Genomic DNA, 23,913 nt, shown 5'->3' with positions numbered 1-23,913 from the left:
ATACTCAATACTAGACGCAACTTTAAGGGTGAATGGTTGTTTGAGAATCAGTTTTGTCTACCCTTTCGGTTAGCTATGTATTCAGAATACGAGTAAGTAAGATATTTTAACGCTAGCGGTTGCAATTTTATTGTTGCAATGCCAGATTCTCAGGGCTTAATGCCACTTTACTAATATTCCTGTGTTTATATGTTTTGTTTTTCTGGAGGATGCGGAACTTCCTAATTTTAGTTGGGCGTCTGGAATTCAAGAGCAACTTAACAAAATATACAGAGCGTTAAAAAGACATTCAGTATTTTGAGAGGTGGTAATATTCATCATTGGTCCTAAAAATAATAACTTCTAAGGTATGAGTAGGCCTACTTGTTCACCAACATAAAAATTTTCACTTGTGCTGTGCCACACAATAACGAAGAGAAGAAAGAAATTTAAATTAATGGAGTGATGATTTTGTGACAATTACTAATAAAAGAAACTGCGATAATTATTATAGTTTTATTTACAAAAATAATATTGAGTCATCACACTTAAGTATATACATAAAAGAATACACCAAAATGAACCAAGTCAGAAATTATGCTATTAATTTAAAATCATGTCTTAGTAACTTTATACAGATGAAAAAAATGAAAATGGTAAAATGTTAATCAAATACCGGGTGTTCTATAAGGCTATGCATTAAATTTAAGGAATGATAGAAGAGGAACAGCACTCCCGATTGTAAAGCCGTCTAGCGGGCTAACGGCGCAATACTGACCCTACGTTATCTGACAAAAAAATGTTTGTTTTAGTTTCTACTAATTCTTAAATTTAATGCACGAAGTTTTGGCACATTCTGTGTAAAAGGAAATTTGATGAAGTAATACAATTTACAAAACTGTCAATAAAAGAAGCCGAGCAGACTTAGGCCCGTATGCACAATCAACTCCAAGCTATTCTCAAGACTTTCCCAAGACCAAGAATAAATGAAGACGGTATCAATTTTCGTACGCACTGACACGTACTCCGTCCTATCTTGGTCTTGAGACAATCCTGAGATTGTGCTGAGAATACTCACTCTAAAAGCGAATTATGTCGCCATTGCTGATCAGTGACGAGTGTCCGCAAAGTACATTGTTTTGTGTTATTACACTAAAATATCATTCAATAAATTAAAAGTAATGGAGCCATAGTGTAATATGTAGCTAGTCGGCGATGTATGCAATGGAGGGGAAAAGGAATTGGCCACTCTACTCTATTAGCTCCTGGCTTAATTGCCTCATAAGTGATGCTCTGTTGGAATCATCTGTGAGGTTCAGACGTGTCTTAGGACAGTTGACTAAACAACAACAATATATGGTATTATTGTTGCATGTATCATAAGAAAATTCCATTAATCTATTTAATTACCGGTAATGGAAATTATTAGTACGTAGCACGATTCATCTCTTGGTTTTCGATATTATTTAAGAACATCTAACTGATTTGATATCAATAATAGGCTATTAAATATTTTATAGCCAATTTGTAACAAGTTAATTTTGTTATTGAAACCTAACAAACACACTGGGATCAAGATTCTTGTTTTACCTAATTATATTATTCCAATCTTATGTTGCGTAAATCTTAGGGTAGTTGCACAATTCTTGAAACTATACCACGACATGTCCTGAGTTCTTCAACCGATAATAGACTAAAAAGGTAATTTAGAACGGTATACTTTGTGGATCTATAACGTTTCTAAAACTGCTCAATATTGTAAAATTCTACTTGATTTTAAAATATCATCTTGGCAACTGTGCTTCATATTCAATGTCTTCTTCATTTCCAATAAAATAATGAAATTCGATGAAAACGTCATCTAAAACAGTAGCTATTTTTTTCTCATAGCCGACTGAGATCGCCCAAAGATCGCTCATTGCCAGTCTCAGTTCATATTCTATGATATCCCGGGGCAGTCTCAAGCTCGACTCCAGAACTTGAATGTGCATATGAATTCTGTGAAGTTTTCTCAAGACAACCTCAAGAACGGCCTCAAACGCGACTGTGCATGCGGGCTTAAAACTCCTAGCTCTCCTTAAAAGTTTTGACAGTAGTGTACCAAATAAAATGATGGTCTTATGAAGGCATGATTATGCAGCCTTTTAAGTTCGATAAAATAACGAGGAAATGAGAATGTAGATGTGCGTATGGAGCGAAAATGAATGGATGAATAAAGGATAAAAATCGGTAGAATGTACTGTACATCATAGTATGCTTTCATTATTGTAAACTTAAATAACTAAAACTAAATATGAACTTAGTTGTAGTTGGAAGCTTCTGGCAGTAAAGGATCAAATACTCTGACAGAATAATCTACTCGAATATTCTGGTCGAATAAACTGATCCCCTGACTGAAACAGAAGTCACAGTCTTTCACGTCAGTTCTCTCCGTCATCTTTCAGTCCATACCGAGCGTGATATGAGTATTAAACTGCATTCAGGCGACTCTTTTCGCTTGTATCGTAGCCAATCTTCTGGGCAAGCTCATGAAAGACTTCCCTGAAGACCCCAGCGTCAATGTTTATGCCGATCATGTAAAGGAGGTACCAGTCGCCGAACCTGGTGTTGCCGACGATGGTATCGATGTCGTCGCCGTTGACGTTTCTGTAGTGCATCTTGAACAGGGCACACCTCAGCCTGTAGCTGACGATAGTAGCGATCCTGTAGGCGAGGAGGAGCACCGTGAGACAGCCCAGGATGATGCACCAGAACCACAGGAAGATGTAGATCTTCTCGTTGACGATGTTGAGCGGCAGGATGCAGATGGAATCGTGCCTCTCCACTTCTCCCGACAGCCCGTATTTGAAGAAGGTGCACTTGGTCATCCTAGGGAAGATGTAGATCATCGGATCCACGCGGTCTTCCTGATCACTCTGCATGAACTCGACTACTTTGATGCCGTAGGTCAGGAACTCTCCGTCGAAGAAGCGGTCCATCAGGAACATTTGACCTGATAAGGAGAAGAAAACACTTAAAATCACTACAAACAACATAGTGGAAATATCAGAAGAGTTAGAAAACCACAATATTAGCTATTTACTCGAAAAATAAGCCCCTCCTAATTTCTTAAAGTATTGTTTTATAAAAATATTTTGTATACGAATTACAAGAAAATACTGGTAATATAATTCTAAGTGAGACAGAAACTGTACGTTTATCAGGAAATCGTTGTCGATAGAATATAATAGATCTTCAGGTTCAGTGTTAAACTTTAATAATGAGATATTGTACACTGAACTTGAAGATGCCTGAATGGGCGAAAACGTTCGTAACTTAATTGTATAAAACTCAATGACTACATGTTATGAAATATAAGTCATTGTTTTAATAATTGATTTGTCATAAGACTGAATAAAACAAATATTATATTGTATTATCTGAATCCAGAAATGCATATAAAGTGTTAGTTGGGAGGCCGGAGAGAAAAAGGCCTTTGGGGAGGCCGAGACGTAGATGGGAAGATAATATTAAAATGGATAGGGAGGTGGGATTTGATGATAGAGACGATTTATCTTGCTCAGGATAGGGACCAATGGCGGGTTTAAGTGAGGGCGGCAATGAACCTCCGGGTTCCTTAAAAGCCAGTAAGTAAGTAAGCAGAAGGACAGTGTTTTATACATATTAATTTTATACATATTAATTTTCATTATTGTACAAGATACAGTAATGGAGGAAAAAAAAATGTTTAATATTTCCAAAATTTTACTGCTGTAAGCTGTATCTAACCTCTTAAAAATAAGAAAACATTTAAACTCTTCTCATATTTTCGACAAAGCATAGGTGTGCATATTGATAACGTTGATCCTATTGTGTTGGCATGCTGTGCACTACATAATTTGTATTTTTAGAGAAGAATTTCTAAAGCCTGATTACGCATATCTCTGTTCAGATAATTTGCGTTTGAAATGTCCCTTAAACAAGGCATATCTTTATACAGTTCAAAAATATCCTTCCAGACTTCTTTCTCCTTTTCCGTCATTTCACGTGGCACTCACTGTCACTGCTCTCAGTTCTTCATAAACGCCACTTCTGCAAGCTGCAACTGACAAGAAATCGGCCCGATCGTGCTACACACGACCCAACTTGCAGGGTGTTGGAGTGGGGGAGTCGGCAGATTGGGTGGCTGCCCGAACCAACCACCCGACAAGAGGTTTGTTGTCCCTGCAAGCCTACACACCACCCGATCGGCAGGGTCCCTGCAAATCGGACCCTGCAGATTGGGTCGTGTGTAGCCGCTTTAAGTCAATAGAGAACGGTACGTGAAATACCGTTAGGTTCAGACCAAGGACAGACTTCACCCTTTTCAGTAACTTTTAGCGAAAACAATGAGATCGCAGGAGTGTGTAAGTTGACCTTTCAGTTTATCCTTTATACCTGATCATCCTTTCAGTACTAGAGCTCATAAAATCAGTAACTACCGGTAGCCATTGATTATTAATGGAGAAAAATTCGTTCCGGCGGTGGGCATCGAACCCGAGAACCCCAGTTCTACGCACTAGGTGCTCTAACCACTGAGCTACGCCGAGGCTCAATCCATAGCCCCACATTACACGGCGGCGTGGCTCAGTGGTTAGAGCGTAGAATTGGGGGTCCCGGGTTCGATTCCAAGTGGGATTATCTCGTGATAATAGTTATCCTCAGGTATTTTAATATCGCTTCTTAAACTCATGTTTTCTGTCATTAGATAATTATTTCTCGACCCCTGTTTCAAAATAACTATACTGACAACAACCATTCATTAAGCTCAATTAAATTAACGGAAAACTGTCAGCACTCGTAGAATAAAATCCACATAAGCGTCCACATAAGTAACGGTCAGCGCGTCTGGCCGCGAAACCAGGTGGCCCGGGTTCGAATCCCGGTCGGGGCAAGTTACCTGGTTGAGGTTTTTCCCGGGTTTTCCCTCAACCCAATACGAGCAAATGCTGGGTAACTTTCGGTGCTGGACCCCGGACTCATTTCACCGGCATTATCACCTTCATTTCATTCAGACGCTAAGTAACCTAGATGTTGATACAGCGTCGTAAGATAACCCAATAAAAATCCACATAAGCAATTGAAATTCAATTATATTTGACTTTTGGATATTCGTATGCATGGGTAAAAGAAATTGCATAGAAGAATTGAAATTACCGTTATTGACATTTTATTAAAAATGTTTAACTATTGGTACATAGCTGTACACCCTATTCTGAATTGCCCAACTATGGTCATTAATGTTTTCTCCATTTAAATTAACATAAACACTTTGCCAGGGCCGTTGTTACATTTTGATTAATTTTAAGCATTAATATATTTAACTAGAAAAGTTTGCTATTGAACTAGAAAAATATAATCCATGCCACGAAATCCGTTGGTGAGAAGTTGCTAGATTTATGGTGATAGTGATATTGTCTTTGCTATTTTAGTAATAATTTCCACGTGTTAGATTAACTCTTTCTCTTGCCTTTGTGCCAGGATACTTTGATTATTTATACTGAAACTAAGTGTCATTGTTATTTTGTATCTGTATTTATTGTATCTGCTTCATTTTTTTGTGTCAGTTCATAATATATCAGACTAATTTGTATTATTTGGAATATTTACTTGTAGGTGCAGTTGTTTTTTAATATTATTTTCATTTTGTCGCATGTTCGTTAAGTTATATTTAAGTTACTGGATGATTGTGATATACACATTTTCTTGTAGTTGTAGTTACATTCCTGGTAGTGTAGAAGAGAAGGTCTGATAGCGTGAAGTCCACCAAAGTAAATAAATATATGTATAACTAAATAATTAAGTAAATAGGCTATGTATATATAAATAAATAATTGCTAAATGAATGAATAAATAAATAAATAATAATCCGTGGCGCTACAGCCTGTGAAGGGCCTACACCGACCAGCCGGCTGCTGGCCTCACGCCCACATGCCGAAGCAGAGGTGGACGATCATCCAACCAGAATGGAGGTATCGTGTGGTTAGCACGATGATCCCCCCAGTCGTTATAGCTGGTATTCGCAACCGGATTTCGCTACCTCTCGTAGCTCCCCAAGTGCATCACGATGCTGGGTGGGCACCGGTCCCATACACTGGCCGAAATTTCATGAGAAAATTTATTCCCCCATGAGGACTCGAACCAGCGCGCATTCCGTAACGCGGCGGGATGCCTTAGACCACGGCGCGAAACGTAATAAATAAATAAATAATTTGACGAGATGAGGCCAAGTATATACCGGGATTATCTGATATTCGCCTTACAGTTGGAAAAAATCTTGGAAAACTCCAAACCCACCCGGGAATCGAACCCACGTCCCATCACAGCCTCGTATCAGCAATAAAACTTACTATCGACTGAGCTACGTCGGTGGCATGAATAGATTAATGTGCAGCAGAGAAAGAGGGAAATTTTTCTCGAAATTTTGACACATACTGTAGAGAAGGAAGTTTAATAAATTTCGTAGGCCGACTATAAAGATAATGACAGGCGTTAAAGCTGTACAGACACACAACTGTATCAACCCACTTAGACGGAACTTTGTTGTTCGGGTTGTATTTTTACTCCGTTGGAATAGACGTCTAAGCGAAGTAACAACAGTAATAAGTGAAATACTTGCACGAATGACTGAATGAACAAGTTATTTCGCCATTTTTATTGGGGTGTAAAATTCTTGCAAGTCGGATTGAAGTGGCCTACATGAAAGCTAATATGCAGCTTTATTTACTGTCCGCGCGGCATTGCAGTCATAAACACGTGTGAGATGTATCAAAGAAAATATTGGCTTAAAGACACTGGATTGCAAGCTTCCTACGCAAAATGAAAGGGGGATAAAACAGTCACTTCGAGTCTGGCAGTAAAAAGCCGTAACACACTTGAAATAGATCTAACGTTTGTAGGTGTCGATAAAAAAAAGCTGCTCGTAGGCTACTTAAAGGAGAAGTAAGAGGAGGGAACATCACAGAAGGTGAAAGTAATATTTTGTAACAGTTTAATTGAAGATTGTGATCCCAAAACTCGCCCAGTCCCTTTGGACATTTTTATTATTTATACATATAAAGGGTTTTTCATAAGTAAGCAATAATGCAAATAAAACTGAAATTAATTCATTTTTTTAAAAGCTCGGACACGTCAAATTTAATATTTTGAAAGGAAAATTTTACAAACAAGAAAGACAATTTTCAACCATTATTGTACAGAATGTGACATCATCGGCAATATTTTTAAGTGGTAACATATAGTTTTTCATTTTTTTTTCTGAAAGGTTGGTATCTTATTTAGTTATTTATTTAGTTTCATTTGTTTCTTACAAAACATTTGGTTGCTATGGGAATGTAAAAATGGATTTAACGTGGTTTGGAATCACATTCTTCAAATGCATATTATTGTTTTATGTACTTATTTAAATATATGGACTGTAATATAACATACATACAGAATTTCGAAATAAATAAGTTAAATAAATTTAATTTAAAAAATCGCGCTAAGCTTTATCGGAGAATGTTATATACATGAATAGCTCTCTCGGGATGGGATGTTGAATGTACTGTCGGTGACTCAGGAGAAGACGAGAGCGGACTGAGGAGGAAGGGATGTGAACAGATAATGTACGACAACACATCCAATATTTGCACTGCAGTAAGCGGAAACATTAGGTCTCCTTCTGTTCAACTTAGCTTTAATTTCCATACGCATTATTACTCATGGTTCCTGCACGATAACCTGGCTACTGGGATGCTTATCTGAGCGATGTTTATAATAATCAACAGAGATAATCAAGAAGGTCACATTCTTTCCGCTCGTCTTCTCCTGAGTAACGGACAGTAGGTATCCATTGCTTACACGCCAAGTCCCATATGAGCTGCATATGCCCCGACGTTCTCAGTTTTCTCTCTTTACTCAAATTCACTCGTAAATTTTCCCAAATTGTCGATTGCTGATTGTTTTATGAATTCAGATTGCACTCTAACATTTACCTTTGTTTCGTTTCAGGTAAGAATCTACATCAAGAAGTGGTCAGAAAGGACTTACAAGTGAAGAAAACCGAACATTAAGTATCCTAGATTTTATATTATGCATTTAAAAGTAAACAAAAGCACAATATTTAAAAATTATGGTGACACTTTCACATGATTATTTAGTGAGAAAGTAACATGCTATACGTCATTTAACAGTCAAACTCCAAGTTCTAAGTTTCGGAATACGTATTTTATGTTTATGTTGCCATGAGAGATATTATTTAAAAAATGGCAATTCCATAATAAAAATCGTTTTGCATTCTGCAGGTTGCGAAAACAAATTCAGTGACAATGGTACAAATGTCGCTTCATAGACATTTTCGAGTTAACTGTCGTTGAATTGGACGTGCTACCGCCGCTGATCCGGTCTATCGTCTATGGCCTCCCAGGTCACCAGACTTGACGCCGTGTGACTTCTTTCTTTGAGGGTACTATATGAAGGATACAATGGATGTGCCACTCTCGGCAGTTGTCTGTACTGATAGAGCTCTCGTGTGAAGAATACGTACCTATAACGTTAACGAGCGCCAGAAATTCACAGAAGATGTACTTGAAGGCCCATAAGTTGTGGTAGTAGAGATTGTTTTCTAAGTATTCCAGCATCATCTTCTCCTTCTGTTTCTTATCCCCGTCAGAAATGATAGCGATATCCAGATCCATCTTGAGCGCCTGAAGTTTTCCTCCTTCCCATATCTTCCAGAGCCATCGTGGCGCGTAGAACAGGACGGCCTGAAATTGAAATATGCAATTTAGCAAAATGAAATGAACAGTTAAATTGAGTAGGCCTATGTTGGCATACATCTTAAACGAGTTCTACTTGTGTAGCTATGTATCTACTACTATAGCATGAACGACACCGAAAACCGGAATACAAAATACAGGGAAGTCAGCTGCACATGCACGGCGTGGAATACGGAGTTTCGTTGTTAGTATGCGACTAAGGAACGAGACGGTATTAATAGAATCCAGTATACGAGGATGAAATGTAATAGTCTTAAATTTGAAAGAAAAGAAGTCATAGATTCATTGAAGAGTATAATGTTCAAACCTAATCTTTCCCGCTTTAAACTTCTAAGTGAAAAACTTGCGTAGTACTGAAAGTGAACGGTATAATCTCGAGATCGCTTTCAGAAGACCTGCATTTCGATTCCCTTTAACAGTCCTAATGAGTGGTGAGTTTTTCATGGAATAAGTCGCATCATAAATATATCAGGATAGATTTTTTTAAAACGGATGACGACTCCAGCCAAAATCCCTTATCCTTACCAATTCATTAACATCCAGTTTCATAATCTTTCGGCGTTGAAACAGTCGTTAAATGAGAGATAATTCAAGCAGGATTCAAGCTAAAGCCAGCATTGGTGTTTATAAAGTGTTTCAGTGTTATATGTTATGGGAAATAACTCTACAAGGTGGTTACTAATTTTAAAATGATGTAAATACACAACGAAGAAGAGCAAATAAGTGTTCTTGTGTCTTGCTGGCGTAACCCCAATGCGTCAGTCAATTTGTTTTGATTCCAGGCCTTGGCTCCTATCCATAGTCCGGACAATTCAGAATAATACCATTCAAGCAAAATTTCTTTGAACAACTGTGGACACAACTGTATTTTGAATCTATGTTGAGTTGATATAATTATTCATGAGTTATTAATAGTTGTCAAAGAAACAAATGTATAAATTATTGATTAGTTGATTTATTCATTGAAAAATTAATTGATTGCTTTATGGGAGAATATAATTTGAATGAACGAACGCTGATATGTTCATTTATTATTTATTTATTTTGTGACCACGTAAGTCAGGAAGAGTTACTGAACGAATGAGTGAGTATAGGCTTGAGTGAGATATAAAAAAGACTAAGTGAATAGTACAGTGAATGAATGAGGTACTGAATTATTAAGTGAATGAGTGAGTTAATGAATGAATAGGCGAATGAGAAAGTTAAATAATGATTAAATGAATGAGTTAATAAATAATTGAGTACAAAAGTAAGTTAATGAATAATAAAGTGAATGAACGAGTTAATCGATGATTAAACGAATGAATAAGTGAATGAGTAAGTTAATGAATGTTTAAATGAATGGTGAGTTAATGAATGCTTAAGTGAATGAATGAGTTAATCAATCCTTAAGTGAATGAGTAAGTTAATGAACGTTTAAATGTATGAGTGAGTTAATGAATGCTTATGAGTTAGTTAATAAATGAGTAAATTAATTAAAGTTTAAATGAGTGAGTGAGTTAATGAATGCTTAAGTGAATGAGTGAGTTAACAAATCAGTAAACTAATTAAAGTTTAAATGAATGAATGAGTTAATGAATGCTTAAGTGAATGAGTGAGTTAATGAATGCTGAAGTGAATGAGTGAGTTAATGACTGCATAAGTGAATGAGTGAGTTAATAAATGAGTAAATTAATTAAAGTTTAAATGAATGAGTGAGTTAATGAATGCTTAAGTGAATGAGTGAGTTAACAAATCAGTAAACTAATTAAAGTTTAAATGAATGAATGAGTTAATGAATGCTTAAGTGAATGAGTGAGTTAATGAATGCTGAAGTGAATGAGTGAGTTAATGAATACTTATGTCAATGAGTGAGCTAATGAATACTTATGTCAATGAGTGAGTTAATAAATGAGTAAATTAATTAAAGTTTAAATGAATGGGTTAATGAATGCTTAAGTGAATGAGTGAGCTAATGAATACTTAAGTGAGTGAGTGAGTTAATGAATGCGTAAGTGAATGAGTGAGTTAATGAATACTTAAGTGAGTGAGTGAGTTAATGAATGCGTAAGTGAATGAGTGCGTTAATGAATGCTTAAGTGAGTGAGTGAGTTAATGAATACTTAAGTGAGTGAGTGAGTTAATGAATGCGTAAGTGAATGAGTGCATTAATGAATGCTTAAGTGAGTGAGTGAGTTAATGAATACTTAAGTGAGTGAGTCAGTTAATGAATGCGTAAGTGAATGAGTGCGTTAATGAATGCCTAAGTGAGTGAGTGAGTTAATGAATAATTAAGTGAGTGAGTGAGTTAATGAATACTTAAGTGAGTGAGTGAGTTAATGAATACTTAAGTGAGTGAGTGAGATAATGAATGCGTAAGTGAATGAGTGCGTTAATGAATACTTAAGTGAGTGAGTGAGATAATGAATGCGTAAGTGAATGAGTGCGTTAATGAATGCTTAAGTGAATGAGTGAGTTAAACAATGTTAATTAAATAAGTGAGTTAATGAATGTTTAATTGAATGATATAATGAATGCTTAAGTGGATGATGTAATAAATGCTTAAGTGAATGAGTGTCTTAATGAATGCTTAAATGAATAAGTGAGTTAATGAATGCTTAAGTGAATGAGTGAGTTAATGAACGCGTAAGTAAATGATATAATGAATACTTACGTGAATGAGTTAATGAATGTTTAACTGAATGAGTGAGTTAATATGATTAAATGAATGGGTGTGTAAAAATAATTGAGTGTAGGATTAAGTTAAGGAATAAATAAGTGAATGAGTGAGTTAATGAATAAATGAGTATGTGGTTAAGTTAACTAATTATTAAGCGAATGAATGAATTTGTGATTAAGTGAATGAATGAGGTAATGTCCATGTAAAAAGTTTCCAAGTGAAATTTGATTATCTCGCTCACGTAGAAATTTAGAGATAGCTCAACAGGTCCTAAGTACTCGCGCCGTCCTTACAGTAAGAAAACATCGTCTGATTGCAGTCTACTGCACTCTCCGTGTGTCAAACACGCTCAAAGATCCATTACGGCTCTATCGTATAATTATTATGCTTTGCAAGTACGTTTATTTTTGCGCAGTACTACCAACATTAACGTGATGAAAACCGAGAAAGCCAAGCGAAGACATCTCATCCAACACACAATAACAAGGAAGTTTAATTCGCGTTGATCGCTCCGCCAACTGCGGAATGTTTTGTTTGTCATTACCGCCGAGATATTTCATTTGGAATGATTCCAAACCCGCCTCAGTACAAAGACTGGCTTTTCGCATCCAATATTATGCGGAATAAGGCGAAGAAATTTCGCATGTTGTTTATTTTGATGAAAGATGCATAGGATCGTTAATGGAGATTCGGTTTTCCATGCAGCAGATAAATTTCATGGAATAGAAGGAGTAAATTTCTCAATTTATGAGTGTTCGGATTTGATACCATAGAAACAAGCATGGGTTGGAATCTATGCTCGCATACGTCTTCCTTTCTTGCGTATGAGACGTCCTTTTGCCTAGTTGGGAAGCTGAGGGGGTGAGATGAGGTATGTCTATATGGGTCAAAAATGATGTTTTAATTTATTTTTTCTTTGTAGAATACACTTTTCTCTTCTATGATATAATTTCTTAGATACCTAATATTTTCCGAGATACTATACCCTTTAATATGCGCGTATGTCATTTTAACTTTAAATTTCACATATTTTTCCTTGATAACTCAGAACGTTTTCGATATAGGGGAGAGTCGGGTAGTATCGGACATCGGGTAATACCGGACAGTGCGTTTCTTTCATCTACCACCATATGGTAGGTCTAGTACCTGAATGACATGGTTACGTTTCTCTATGCGACATCACAGAAAAGTAACCATGTCAATCAGGTACTATCATCGTGTGGTAGATGAAAGAAACTCACTGTCCGATATTACCCGATGTCCGATACTACCCGACTCTCCCCTACAGGGTGATTCACGAGGAGTTACCGCCACTTACGAAGCATATTCCTGAAGACATTCTGAGCAAAAGGTGTCATAAATATAAACATGGGTCCTATTTTTAATATTTTCAGAGTTACACTAATTGGAAGTTATTAAAAAATACCTTTTTTCTTTAGTTTTAAGGGTAAAGGAATACAGTATTACAATAAAATTTGAGAATGAACTTGTGGTGTTATGCCGATGTTACGCCAACTTATTCTTACGAAATTCAATCATTCTTCCAGCGTAATATCGAACCCTGAACCACAGACAATGATGATACTGAATCGGTATGTTGCATCAGCTATTGATAGAACACTCTCGAAAGATCTCCACGAAACTTTTGAGACCATTTCATCAGAATTGTACTTTGATCTAATCCTTGAGTGACTTTGAGAGTTAGTCTATAAATATCCGTGTAAAGGGTAAAATAATGTATTTCTGTATCATTGCTTGTGTGAAGTACGTCTGTGATCCTGTGACAGACGTACCAGGATTATATACCAGAATAAACCATCTTACATTTATTTACTCAACTTAGAAATTCTACTCTACGTTATTTCGTCTCCTTGGGTCCAAGGACCCCACCCATAATCCCGAAGATAGTAAAAGAGTATCCACTACACCACAAACTCTTCACGAGTATAATTTAATTGGATAGTATTCTGAAGCTAGAAATGTGTTGTTAATTCCATAGCTGTTTCGTACAGATTTTTTTTTTATTTTAAACTACAAAATTAAATTTTTCTTATGTACTCACCACAACATATTATTACAAATCACGTCATTCTTGAAAACTCTTTAAGACTGTACATTAGGATGCACAATTGAACTTCAAATAATCAAGTTGCTAAAAGTCATGTGATCTGTAACAATTTTTGTGATAAGTGTGTAAGGATAATGTAATTTTTAGTTTAAAAAAATCGGTACAAAGCAAGTAAGGAATTAACAACACATTTTTAGCTTCAGGATACTACCCATTTAATGAAAGAAGTATACTTATGATTAGTTCATTCTCTACTTGTAACATTCTTTTACCCTTAAAACTAAGAAAAAATTAGTGTAACTCTGAAAATATTGAGAATAGGATCCATGTTTATATGACAGCTTTTGCTCAGAATTTCTTCAGAAATAAGCTCCGTAAATGGCGTTACTCCTCCTGAATCATCCTCTATTTTAATGAAACTTTGCATGCTTGTATGTTTTTATAATCGTAACATATTATATACAAATTACTGAAATCTTTGCTGTACCATTTGTCATTTATTTAAAAAAAATGCGTCACAAAAATATTAAAATGACAATCCAGTGGATAAACATTTAACAAAAGCATATTTTTAACAGACAAATGAAAGGTTTTACTACATGTTTTCATGTTGTTATTAAAGCTATTTTCATGTAGGAAACATTTAACTATCTATAGATAGAAATATTTCTTTCAAATATAAAAACGCAAGATAAATCAGATGGAATGTATTGCAATTATGCCAAATTTCATTTTACCTAGACTGAAAAATACTGAGATTATAACGTATAAACAATTTAGGAGTATATGTACAGACTTAGAAAAAAGTTTTGTCGCCCAGATACTTTACAAGTCCCAGAAAGGAGGCAGTACGCCATGATTAAACATAGAACGAAACAAAACTAATTTGATTACCTCAACTAGTCCTTATCTTGTGAACCAGGCCGCACATCTTCTGATCATGCGTACCGCCACCTTTCTGGGACTTATAAAGTATCTATGCGACATTTTTTTTCTAAGACTGCATCTTTCTATTCATCTGCACAGAACATCATTCTATTCATCTTTCAGTATATGGCTTTCACGGCTCTGGAGTTCTCCACTCTTCCTTATCATGTCAGAGACTGTCGGATAATATCAGAATTGAAGTGTAAATTAAAGAACCATATTCTTTTCATTTTATTGCTTGCTAACCGCCTTAGGCTTAAGTGATTATACGAATTACAACTATCCTACAGTATCTATATCATATTGTCAGTTTTACAACGTGTAATTCATTATTATTATTATTATTATTATTATTATTATTATTATTATTATTATTAATCTGAAAGTTAGAATTTATAAAACAATTATATTACCGGTTGTTCTGTATGGTTGTGAAACTTGGACTCTCACTTTGAGAGAGGAACATAGGTTAAGGGTGTTTGAGAATAAGGTGCTTAGGAAAATATTTGGGGCTAAGAGGGATGAAGTTACAGGAGAATGGAGAAAGTTACACAACACAGAACTGCACGCATTGTATTCTTCACCTGACATAATTAGGAACATTAAAATATCCAGACGTTTGAGATGGGCAGGACATGTAGCACGTATGGACGAATCCAGAAATGCATATAGAGTGTTAATTGGAAGGCCGGAGGGAAAAAGACCTTTAGGGAGGCCGAGACGTAGATGGGAAGATAATATTAAAATGGATTTGAGGGAGGTAGGACATGATTAATCTTGCTCAGGATAGGGACCAATGGCGGGCTTATGTGAGGGCGGCAATGAACCTCCGGGTTCCTTAAAAGCCAGTAAGTAATTAAGCATTATTATTATTATTATTATTATTATTATTATTATTATTATTATTATTATTAAACTAGAATTTTGTAAAGGAAAATCTGACGAAGATCGGTGAAACCGATCGAAGTATTTCATAGAAGGATCCAACAGCTGGAGGGGGACGTGGAGACAGGCGCAGTGACTCAGCTGGTCGTATATAAGTGCAGTTACGGAGAAATCAGAGCGAAAGACGGGGTGAGGATTCTCCTGTGAGATCGCGGTTTAAATATAGCTGGCGGTGTCTCCCATTACGCTGGTTGCATTGTGACGAGCCGGAAATACAAGCACGTACCTCCGAGAAAACAGACGCTCATGCATTAATATGGAAAATAAAACTGTTTTAAGGATATTCTAAGGAACAGATTAACAAAGAAAAGGTGCAGTATCGCTTACACACAGTTGAGCCTCTTATTCTCATTATGCTAGAGGATATCGCTTCTGTCGGTTTCAAAACTCTAGCTAATATATCCGTGGTCTTCGTAGGTAACGTTTTCTATTGGTCTATATGCAATAATATCTTCAGAGATTCTTTACATAGGCCTTCTAATACTTAAAACGTGTTCATTGCAATTTGTTTTATCTTATTTTTTGTCATCCATGATTGCGTTGAATTATTTCCTAATGTCCTCATTATTATCCACTATTGAACAGTGATATACCACGTTTCAAAATTTTCATATTCTCTAAATTCATTCTACGTTTATCTCCTCTCTTTTTATCTTTCAGAGCTCTAGAACTCTGTGTGATGTATCTTGTCTCACTGTGAAAAGAGAGAGAAAGGAGATATGTCTTACTTCGTCTGTATTGTTATGGCAATGGGGCAGTGGAGCGGTGCCGTCCATTCATCCAGTGGCAGAAGGGACTAGTTGATACATTCTGTAGCGCAAAATAAAATAACAAAATATCTCTCTTCGTACTGTGTAGTTCCGTCACTGAGCTTGTATTTCAAGAAACTGAGTTCCGGTAACCTGTACAATAACAATGTTTTGAAAGGAATCCTGAAAATTTACAACCCTCCTATAATCTCTATCCTCATTTGAAGGGACTTGGTTTTATTGCTACTGAGACAAGATAAACCTTACCAGGTAATAGTCATTGAAGGAGGGTCCACACAGCTAGAATCTTATACAGTGCCAGTTGTGCTTCATGCTTTGACATTTTCTTTAGCGTCCTTTATATTGTTAAACAGAGGCCTTCGTGTATTTAACATTTTTTTCCACTGTTCACAGTGTGTATAAATTCTAAGTACTGAATATGTGATCTTCTAAATAACAGTTATGTCTTAACGTTAGAACGTTTAAGAGGGTAACTATGCGGGAAAAATATCCGTTACTAGGCCTACCATTTCTCCGCGCATCTTGATTCTCAGAGGGACGCGCCGATGCAAGCAGCAACATATTATAAAATTGCACCTTGACGGCAGCGAGCCGATGCAACGAGCAACATCGTTATTGGAAAAATAAATTAAGCTCGAATATCATCGTGTAATATGTATTATTCAAGACTGAGACCTTTGATTGAGGTTCACCCTGATAGGTACATCTATTATCAAGCTGTACATCTCACTTGACGATGTGTGTCAGAGGAAGAATACAACTGAAGTCCGATTAGTGAAATATGTTACTAATCAGTTATGTATGCAATGGAGAGGGAAGGAAAATGACCACTCTAGTCCATTATCTCCTGGCTTAGTTGCCTCATGAGTGATGTGTTATAGGTGTCACTTATATTCTAAGGTTCAAACCTGTATTCGGACAGTTGACTAAACGACAACAGTTTGAAGTCTTGTAACAATAAATGAGAATTTCATTTGACTTTAATGAATTTTTCCACAATTCTTTTATCTCTCACGAAATTATCAATGTAATATCACGAAATTACCAAGGTTATCACGAAATAACCAACCTTTTAGCTTAAGTTGTAAAAGTGGTTTTTGGCACTTGTTCAAGAACGTGTCCAATCTTTTATGTCTCCAGATTTGTACAGCACGTTATAGTCTTTTAGATGAAAAATCGGAATAAGGATATAATTACACATTTGCATTTTAAATTAATTTTCATGAAATTATCACGAAATTACCAATGTTTACCCAATTTGTGAATTGTCCTTTTGTCTATGAAATTGTGATAGTTTGATGATTACTCTATAAACTGAACAGTCACTATGAGCGTAAATGATAACTTATCAGTTTGACAATAGACTTTTGACTTACAGCTAAATCTCGGCCCAAGTAATGAAATTAAACGAGTGCCCCCTAATGTGAAGCAAAGTTTCGAGCATCTGCGCTGAAGGTACGAGTTGTGACGTTTTCACACATGAAAGGCCCACGGAAAGAACATTTTAAGTCTCTTTTCTTTAATTTTTCAGGGAAGCATTTCTTAACTTTAATACACTCCTAAGACACTATTAATTTACATATAACTTAGTTTAAGTTACCGTGTTACAATGTAGCTTTTTGTCATTCTTATTTATTAGAAAGACAGTTCACTTTATGGGCTACCATTGGCAGCAAAAAACAAATCTAAAAAAAAGTGACTTAGCTTCTCCTTTCCCATGTTCTTTCCGTGGATCCTTCATATAGTTACAATATTATGCGCTAATTCTCAGAACCTGAATCTAAATTGGCAAAGGAACTTGGACTTACTGTACATTCTTTTGAAATTCATGAATTAATACAATAAAAATTCTAATGTTTTCAGTCGCGTTGAATATAGTGTGGCTACCAATTTAACACCATAATCTAAATTCTGATCCTTAGGCCTAATTAGGTCCAGAAACTTTGTCAAAGTCCTATTGTTGATATTCTGTGCAATGGATGACTAGGTCCAATAACTACACATGGTGATGATGATGATGATGATGGTGATGATGATGATGACGATGATGACGTAAACACAATTTTATCTCTAATTTATCAGTGAATTAATCAGTTTGCGTTCTGCTATCTTCCGTTTCTACTGTCTTCTTCGTGGATAAAATCGTTGTACTTGAAATGACATGTGATCGAGACGATGACAGATAATCTGGCCAGATCACCCAGTGTTAAAAGCTTTCTTGAAATTTATGATTAGATAATACGATTTGTCTGCACGTGTATCATAGATTATCTTCAGTCGAATGATCCTGTTTTTTTAAGCATGTCCTCATAAATTTTCCAGAACGAATAGAGATAAATAAAACACAAGGTGTGAACGAATCCCTTCTTATGCAATGACTCCTATCTTATAGACCACATCAAGGCATTTCATTTTGTATTATTTTCAATTTATACTTGTATGTTCAATTGCTTTTTTATATTATTTTCATTTTATCATACATTATTATATTAGATCAATTTGCATAATAATAATAATAATAATAATAATAATAATAATAATAATAATAATAATAATCATGTAACCTACAGTTTTCCTTGTAGTCTTATTACATTTCTGGTCGTATGGACGAGGACTAATGGCCTTAACTACACTAGATTAAATAAATAAAATAAAAATAATAAATAATTAAATAAGTAGGTCTGAGTAAGTAAATAAGAACTAAGTAAATAAATGAGTAAAGAAGTAAATGAATGAATAAGTATGACTGAATGAATCAATGAATAAATAAATGAATAACTAAATAAATAACAAATGAATAAATCAATAATGTATAAATAAATAAAATAGATAAAAAATAAAAGTAAATAAATAAATAAATAGTAAATAATAAACAAAAATAAATAACTAAACGAAGAGATCAATGAATGAATGAATCAATGTGAAAGAATAACAAAACAAATAATAAATGACTGAACAATTAAATAAATAAATAATGTATAAATAAATAAACAAATAATAAATAGTAAAATAATAAACAAAAATAAATAAATAAATAAACGACCGAACGAAGGAATAAATCAATCAATGAAAAAATGAATGAATGAATGAATGAATGAATGAATAAATGACTAAATAAATAATAAATGAATAAATAAACAAATAATGTATAAAAATAATAAATATTAAAATTAATAAAAAAATAAATAAATCAACGAACGAAGAAATGAATAAATGAATCAATCTATCATTGAAAGAATGAATGAATAAATTAATGAATGACTAAATAAATAATAAATTAATGAAAAAATTAATTAATAATAAATAGTAAAATTAATAAACAAAAATTAATAAATGAACGGACGAAGGAATGAATGAGTCGGACAATCCATGAATAAATGAATAAATAAATATATGAATGAATAAATGGATGAATATATGAAAAATTAAATAAATAATAAATTAATAAATACATAAATAAATGAATAACCTACAAATAAATAAATAATAGATAAATAAAAATAGATAAATAAACAAATAAATAAATAAACAAATAATAAATAGTTCAATTAATAAATCAAAATAAATAACTAAAATCAACGAACGAAGAAATGAATGAATGAATGAATCAACGAATCAATTAATAAACAAATGAGTGAATAAATGAATGAATAAATAAATGTATAAAAATATATGATCGAAAAAAAAAGAAAAATAAATAAATAAATCAATAATAAATAGTAAAATTAATAAACAAAATAAATTAATTAACGAACGATGGAATGAATGAATGAATGAATGAATGAATGAATGAATGAATGAATGAAAGTCTGTTAGAGGTCGAATTGGCAAGGATTGGGATGCAACTGAATTATGTGGGGGTAAAATTTGACAACCCATATGAAGTTCATTCTGATAAAACAAAGGAGACAATTTTATTTAAATTCTATAAATATTAGCGCAAATTATAGACAAGAAAATTAACTGAACTTGCGTAAATCTACTATCCCTAGATGATGTTAAATTGGTACATACGCCTTCGAAAGTCGACAAAAAATTTATTTATTTATTTATTTATTTATTTATTTATTTATTTATTTATTTATTTATTTATTTATTTATTTATTTATTTATTTAAATGGCCTTTCCTCAATAGTACAAAGAAAAAAATGTTTAAATATCCCAAATACTTTTCAAATTATGACCTAAAAAGTGATACTTCATCAATTTAAATTTGAACAGAACTTCTCATCTTCGGTACGTTTGTCGCTCATTTTCCGTAACCTTAAGTTTTTCAACTCAGTTTTCCTCATAACCTCCACATTTTTTAGATACATTCATGAAATTTTGCTTGCAAGTATATTTCACACAGAAGAACAAATTATAATTCTACGAGTAGTACTATTTTATTTTTCGAGTTCTCTTTTCATTAATAGTCCTTTTGTAAAATAATTAAATTGTACAATTCATAGCAAAAAATCGCAAAAATATTTATTATTTATATATTCAACTGATAAGGGCAGAATTTTTATTACACTCATTATGGATAAAGTAGAAAATTATGCATTTTAATTATTCAAAATTATACAAGATATCAGCAAAAACAATCTTCCTAGCATAAATTGTATCCCCAATTTATAAATGTAATTACCCTTAACAATAATATATATATATTTTTTTGGATTCTAGAAGTAGGCCTATATGATGGTAGAGACTGGATTAATCTTGCTCAGGATAGGGACCGATGGCGAGCTTATATAATGGCGGCAGTGAACCTTAGGATTGTCTAAAAGCTATAAGTAAGAAATTTATTATTCATTTCGAAGTATTTTCTAGTCACTTCACCAAATTCAAGTGCAAAATTATTTGAGAATATGTAAAAATTATATTTTGAATTTACTAAATTTATACTCGTGAAAACTGTACTTATCTCCTTAAATATTTATATAGCAAATGCTGGAAACTCGAATGTTATCAGTTGTGCGTGTGCAGTATTTTGAAATAAAATTGATCTATCAACTTCACTTTAAGTGCGATTTGAGACTAATTGAAATATTTTCTAGTGACCAGCAGAGAAAAAATTCTCGACCTGCGGTGTAAAATTTGTTAGTCGTTATTTTCAAGCCAAGATTTAATAAACTCCAGACACAAAGATAGAATGACTCAGCTGCAAGTCACTTCGCAGAGTACTAAAACACTTTGACAGTCATTACTTGTCTGCTCCGAGTTGGAGTGACAGATTCTGTGTCATGTGCTGGAAATAGAGAGAATCCCAAAGTTGCAGCGAGATCTTGTCGGTTTTATGCACAACACGACGGCGTAGAGTGTCGACGTTTCTACTCTAGTTTCTTCTTTACTTGGAAAGCATTCAAGTGAGAAATATCTTCAAACACTAATCAAAAATGCAGTCTCAGAATATGGAGCGTATCGTATCCATAAGATTGTTCTCGGTTGTTAAGAGATTGTTTTGGTGCCAAAAAAGTAAAAAAATATGAAATGAGGGATAAAGAAAAATTCTGTCATAATTCCGTAAAATGTATGATAATTATAGATGAATCGAGCTTCACTGAGTTTCTTGAAATTCCAATCGTAAATAATCTACAACAGTATATGATATGTAAAGGCAAAATTATACAATTTTAACAACATGAAGACGCATGGGAAGCATGGGGTGGAGCTTCTTTTTTCAAGTTGTTTGATAGGAACAACGCTCCGACTGCTCCGGGATAGACCCGGTACTTAATGGGTCGATTTCTAAAACACGGACGAAATCGTAGTTCCAAATGTCGGCTTTTGGACCGCGATCGAAGTCTGAATCCTTATGCGATTTCTAAAACGAAGTCGAGACGCGGCTTGAGAAGAAACCGAGATTCGTCGGTTTTATATATGGCAACGCAGCTAAGAATCGATTTTTATTCCTGTAAACAGTCGATATTAGAAAGAAATGAACATCGGGATTAATTTTTTTTATCGAATTGCAGTAAGTCACATTCTTTTGTTCTCAGCTAAGGTATTGTTATATTTACCAATTTGCAGAATATACGGTATGTACGTTTAAAATACTAGCATTACTTAGTGTTTAATAGGGAACGGATTTTAGTTACTAGAATGATATTGACCAAATAATTAGTATAAGTCGAGCGTTTATGTTACAGTTCATCATTTGTTCATAACTACTACCAACATTAACTACCTGAAAACCCAGTTATAAGGAATTAATAACCTAAATATTAACTGGATTAAAATTTCAATTGCAACTAAAATGTAGTATGGTTCTATTTTCACATATAACAGGGCTACTACGTGGAAAGCCCCAGTAGCATAAAACTTAAAATAATAAGCCAAAATCACGTTTGATTAATATTCTTATAGGTCCACATCATTTTCGAGTCAAATAAAATGACAAAAACTACTGTAAAGACTAAGAATTGAGTTACATCGTCTTATAGACATAAAGGTATAATTAATATAAAATATTATATCTTTTACTTCCCTCAAAGCAACAAGGTGTAAAAAAAATTGTCAACCTGCCGTCTCTTGCATTTCGTTGCAGATTATTATTTAGCATTCTTGCTAAATTTTTCGTTGATTCCTTCGAAAATCTTTTCCTTTTCTTCGCGAATATAAATTGAAGAGTTCGCGGGAAAAACGATGAATGTCACATTTCTGTTAAGGATTAAATAATGATCTAATTGATTCTGTAACTGCAAGATGTAGTGCTGTTTCTATAGAAAATAAACGAAAGGATTACTGTATTCGTGGTGATAATTCTCCTTTTTACCATTTTTCATAAGAACAACATTAAATTTCGTAGTGATCCATGAATTAGATAATGACATCAACCTTAATAAAACTGTGACATTCATCGTTTTTCCCGCGAACTCTTCAATTGTCATTGTAAAAAATTCAGAATTATAACTGTAAACCATTTTCATTAAAGTTCATCTAGAATTCAAAGTAGTGATCAAAAAGCATTTTTTTTTTTTTGTGGAACATAATTTGTAATCCTTTTGTAGTTTTTGCAGGGAATGTACAAGAATATAATTTGCAATAAATAATGTGCATCAATAATTATTTTGTATGAGTCACACAGCCGATGGCGGTCTGTTGGAAAGGCTTCCCAGTCTACAAGCTAAAGGAGCTCCCCAACACTAAATATATCTAAGAAAATATATCACTATAATTATTGCACTGCCGTCAATATAACGCTAGGTTGCGTTATCACCTCGTTACACAGAGGGCCGACAAGATGAATAAGCATAATCGCACTCTAATAAATTCTAATTAGCAGTTCTGGGTTTCTTCTTTCAGATATTTATTAATATTATACGGAGAAGTTGTATACATAGTTTGACACTTGATTTCTAAGATGTGCAGCGTTTTCCTTTGAAGAAACTGGCCCGATACGACCGGACGTGCAAGAACTAGCTTCATTAATACGAACGACGAGAAAGAAATAGCAATAAAGGAGTATCGTTTCAAATCGTATTACGCCCAACATACAATTTTTTTTACACGAATGACGAAAAATTGAATTACTCATAAAAACCAGACAAGTTTTTAATACACTACACAAAATCATTTTCAAGTACTTGTTTCACAGTTCACAAATATGATTAAGTACTTGTTTCACAGTTTACAAATATGACGACTTGGAACCATCAGACTTCACAGCACGAAAGATAAAGAAATAGAAAGTAACAAATTTAATTTTGTCCGCTGGTGGACTTAATGCGTTTTGAAACGATCGATGACATGGTTTTCAAAAACTCAAAAAGAAAATTATTGCAATTTTTTTGCGCATAGAAA

The 23,913-nt window shown here is 34.1% G+C and overlaps 1 protein-coding gene across 3 annotated transcripts in view; it reads right to left on the bottom strand.

Annotated features, from left to right (window-relative positions):
* Positions 1–480: 480 nt before the first annotated feature.
* LOC138713836 (innexin shaking-B-like) overlaps positions 481–23,913 on the bottom strand; it is a 78,855-nt gene continuing 55,422 nt past the window's right edge. For all 3 annotated transcript variants that reach the window (XM_069846282.1, XM_069846281.1, XM_069846280.1), the window contains 2 exons: positions 8,525–8,744; positions 481–2,971 (listed from right to left, as the gene is read on the bottom strand). In XM_069846282.1, the coding sequence (XP_069702383.1) occupies positions 2,448–2,971; positions 8,525–8,744 (744 nt within the window). In that variant the 3' untranslated portion in view covers positions 481–2,447. The remainder of the gene's footprint in view (positions 2,972–8,524; positions 8,745–23,913) is intronic.

The sequence above is a fragment of the Periplaneta americana genome, chromosome 14, assembly GCF_040183065.1.
Source record: "Periplaneta americana isolate PAMFEO1 chromosome 14, P.americana_PAMFEO1_priV1, whole genome shotgun sequence".
Lineage (NCBI taxonomy): Eukaryota > Metazoa > Arthropoda > Insecta > Blattodea > Blattidae > Periplaneta > Periplaneta americana.
The sequence above is the reverse complement of the archived record's forward strand: the minus strand, read 5'-3'. Positions and strand labels throughout refer to the sequence as shown.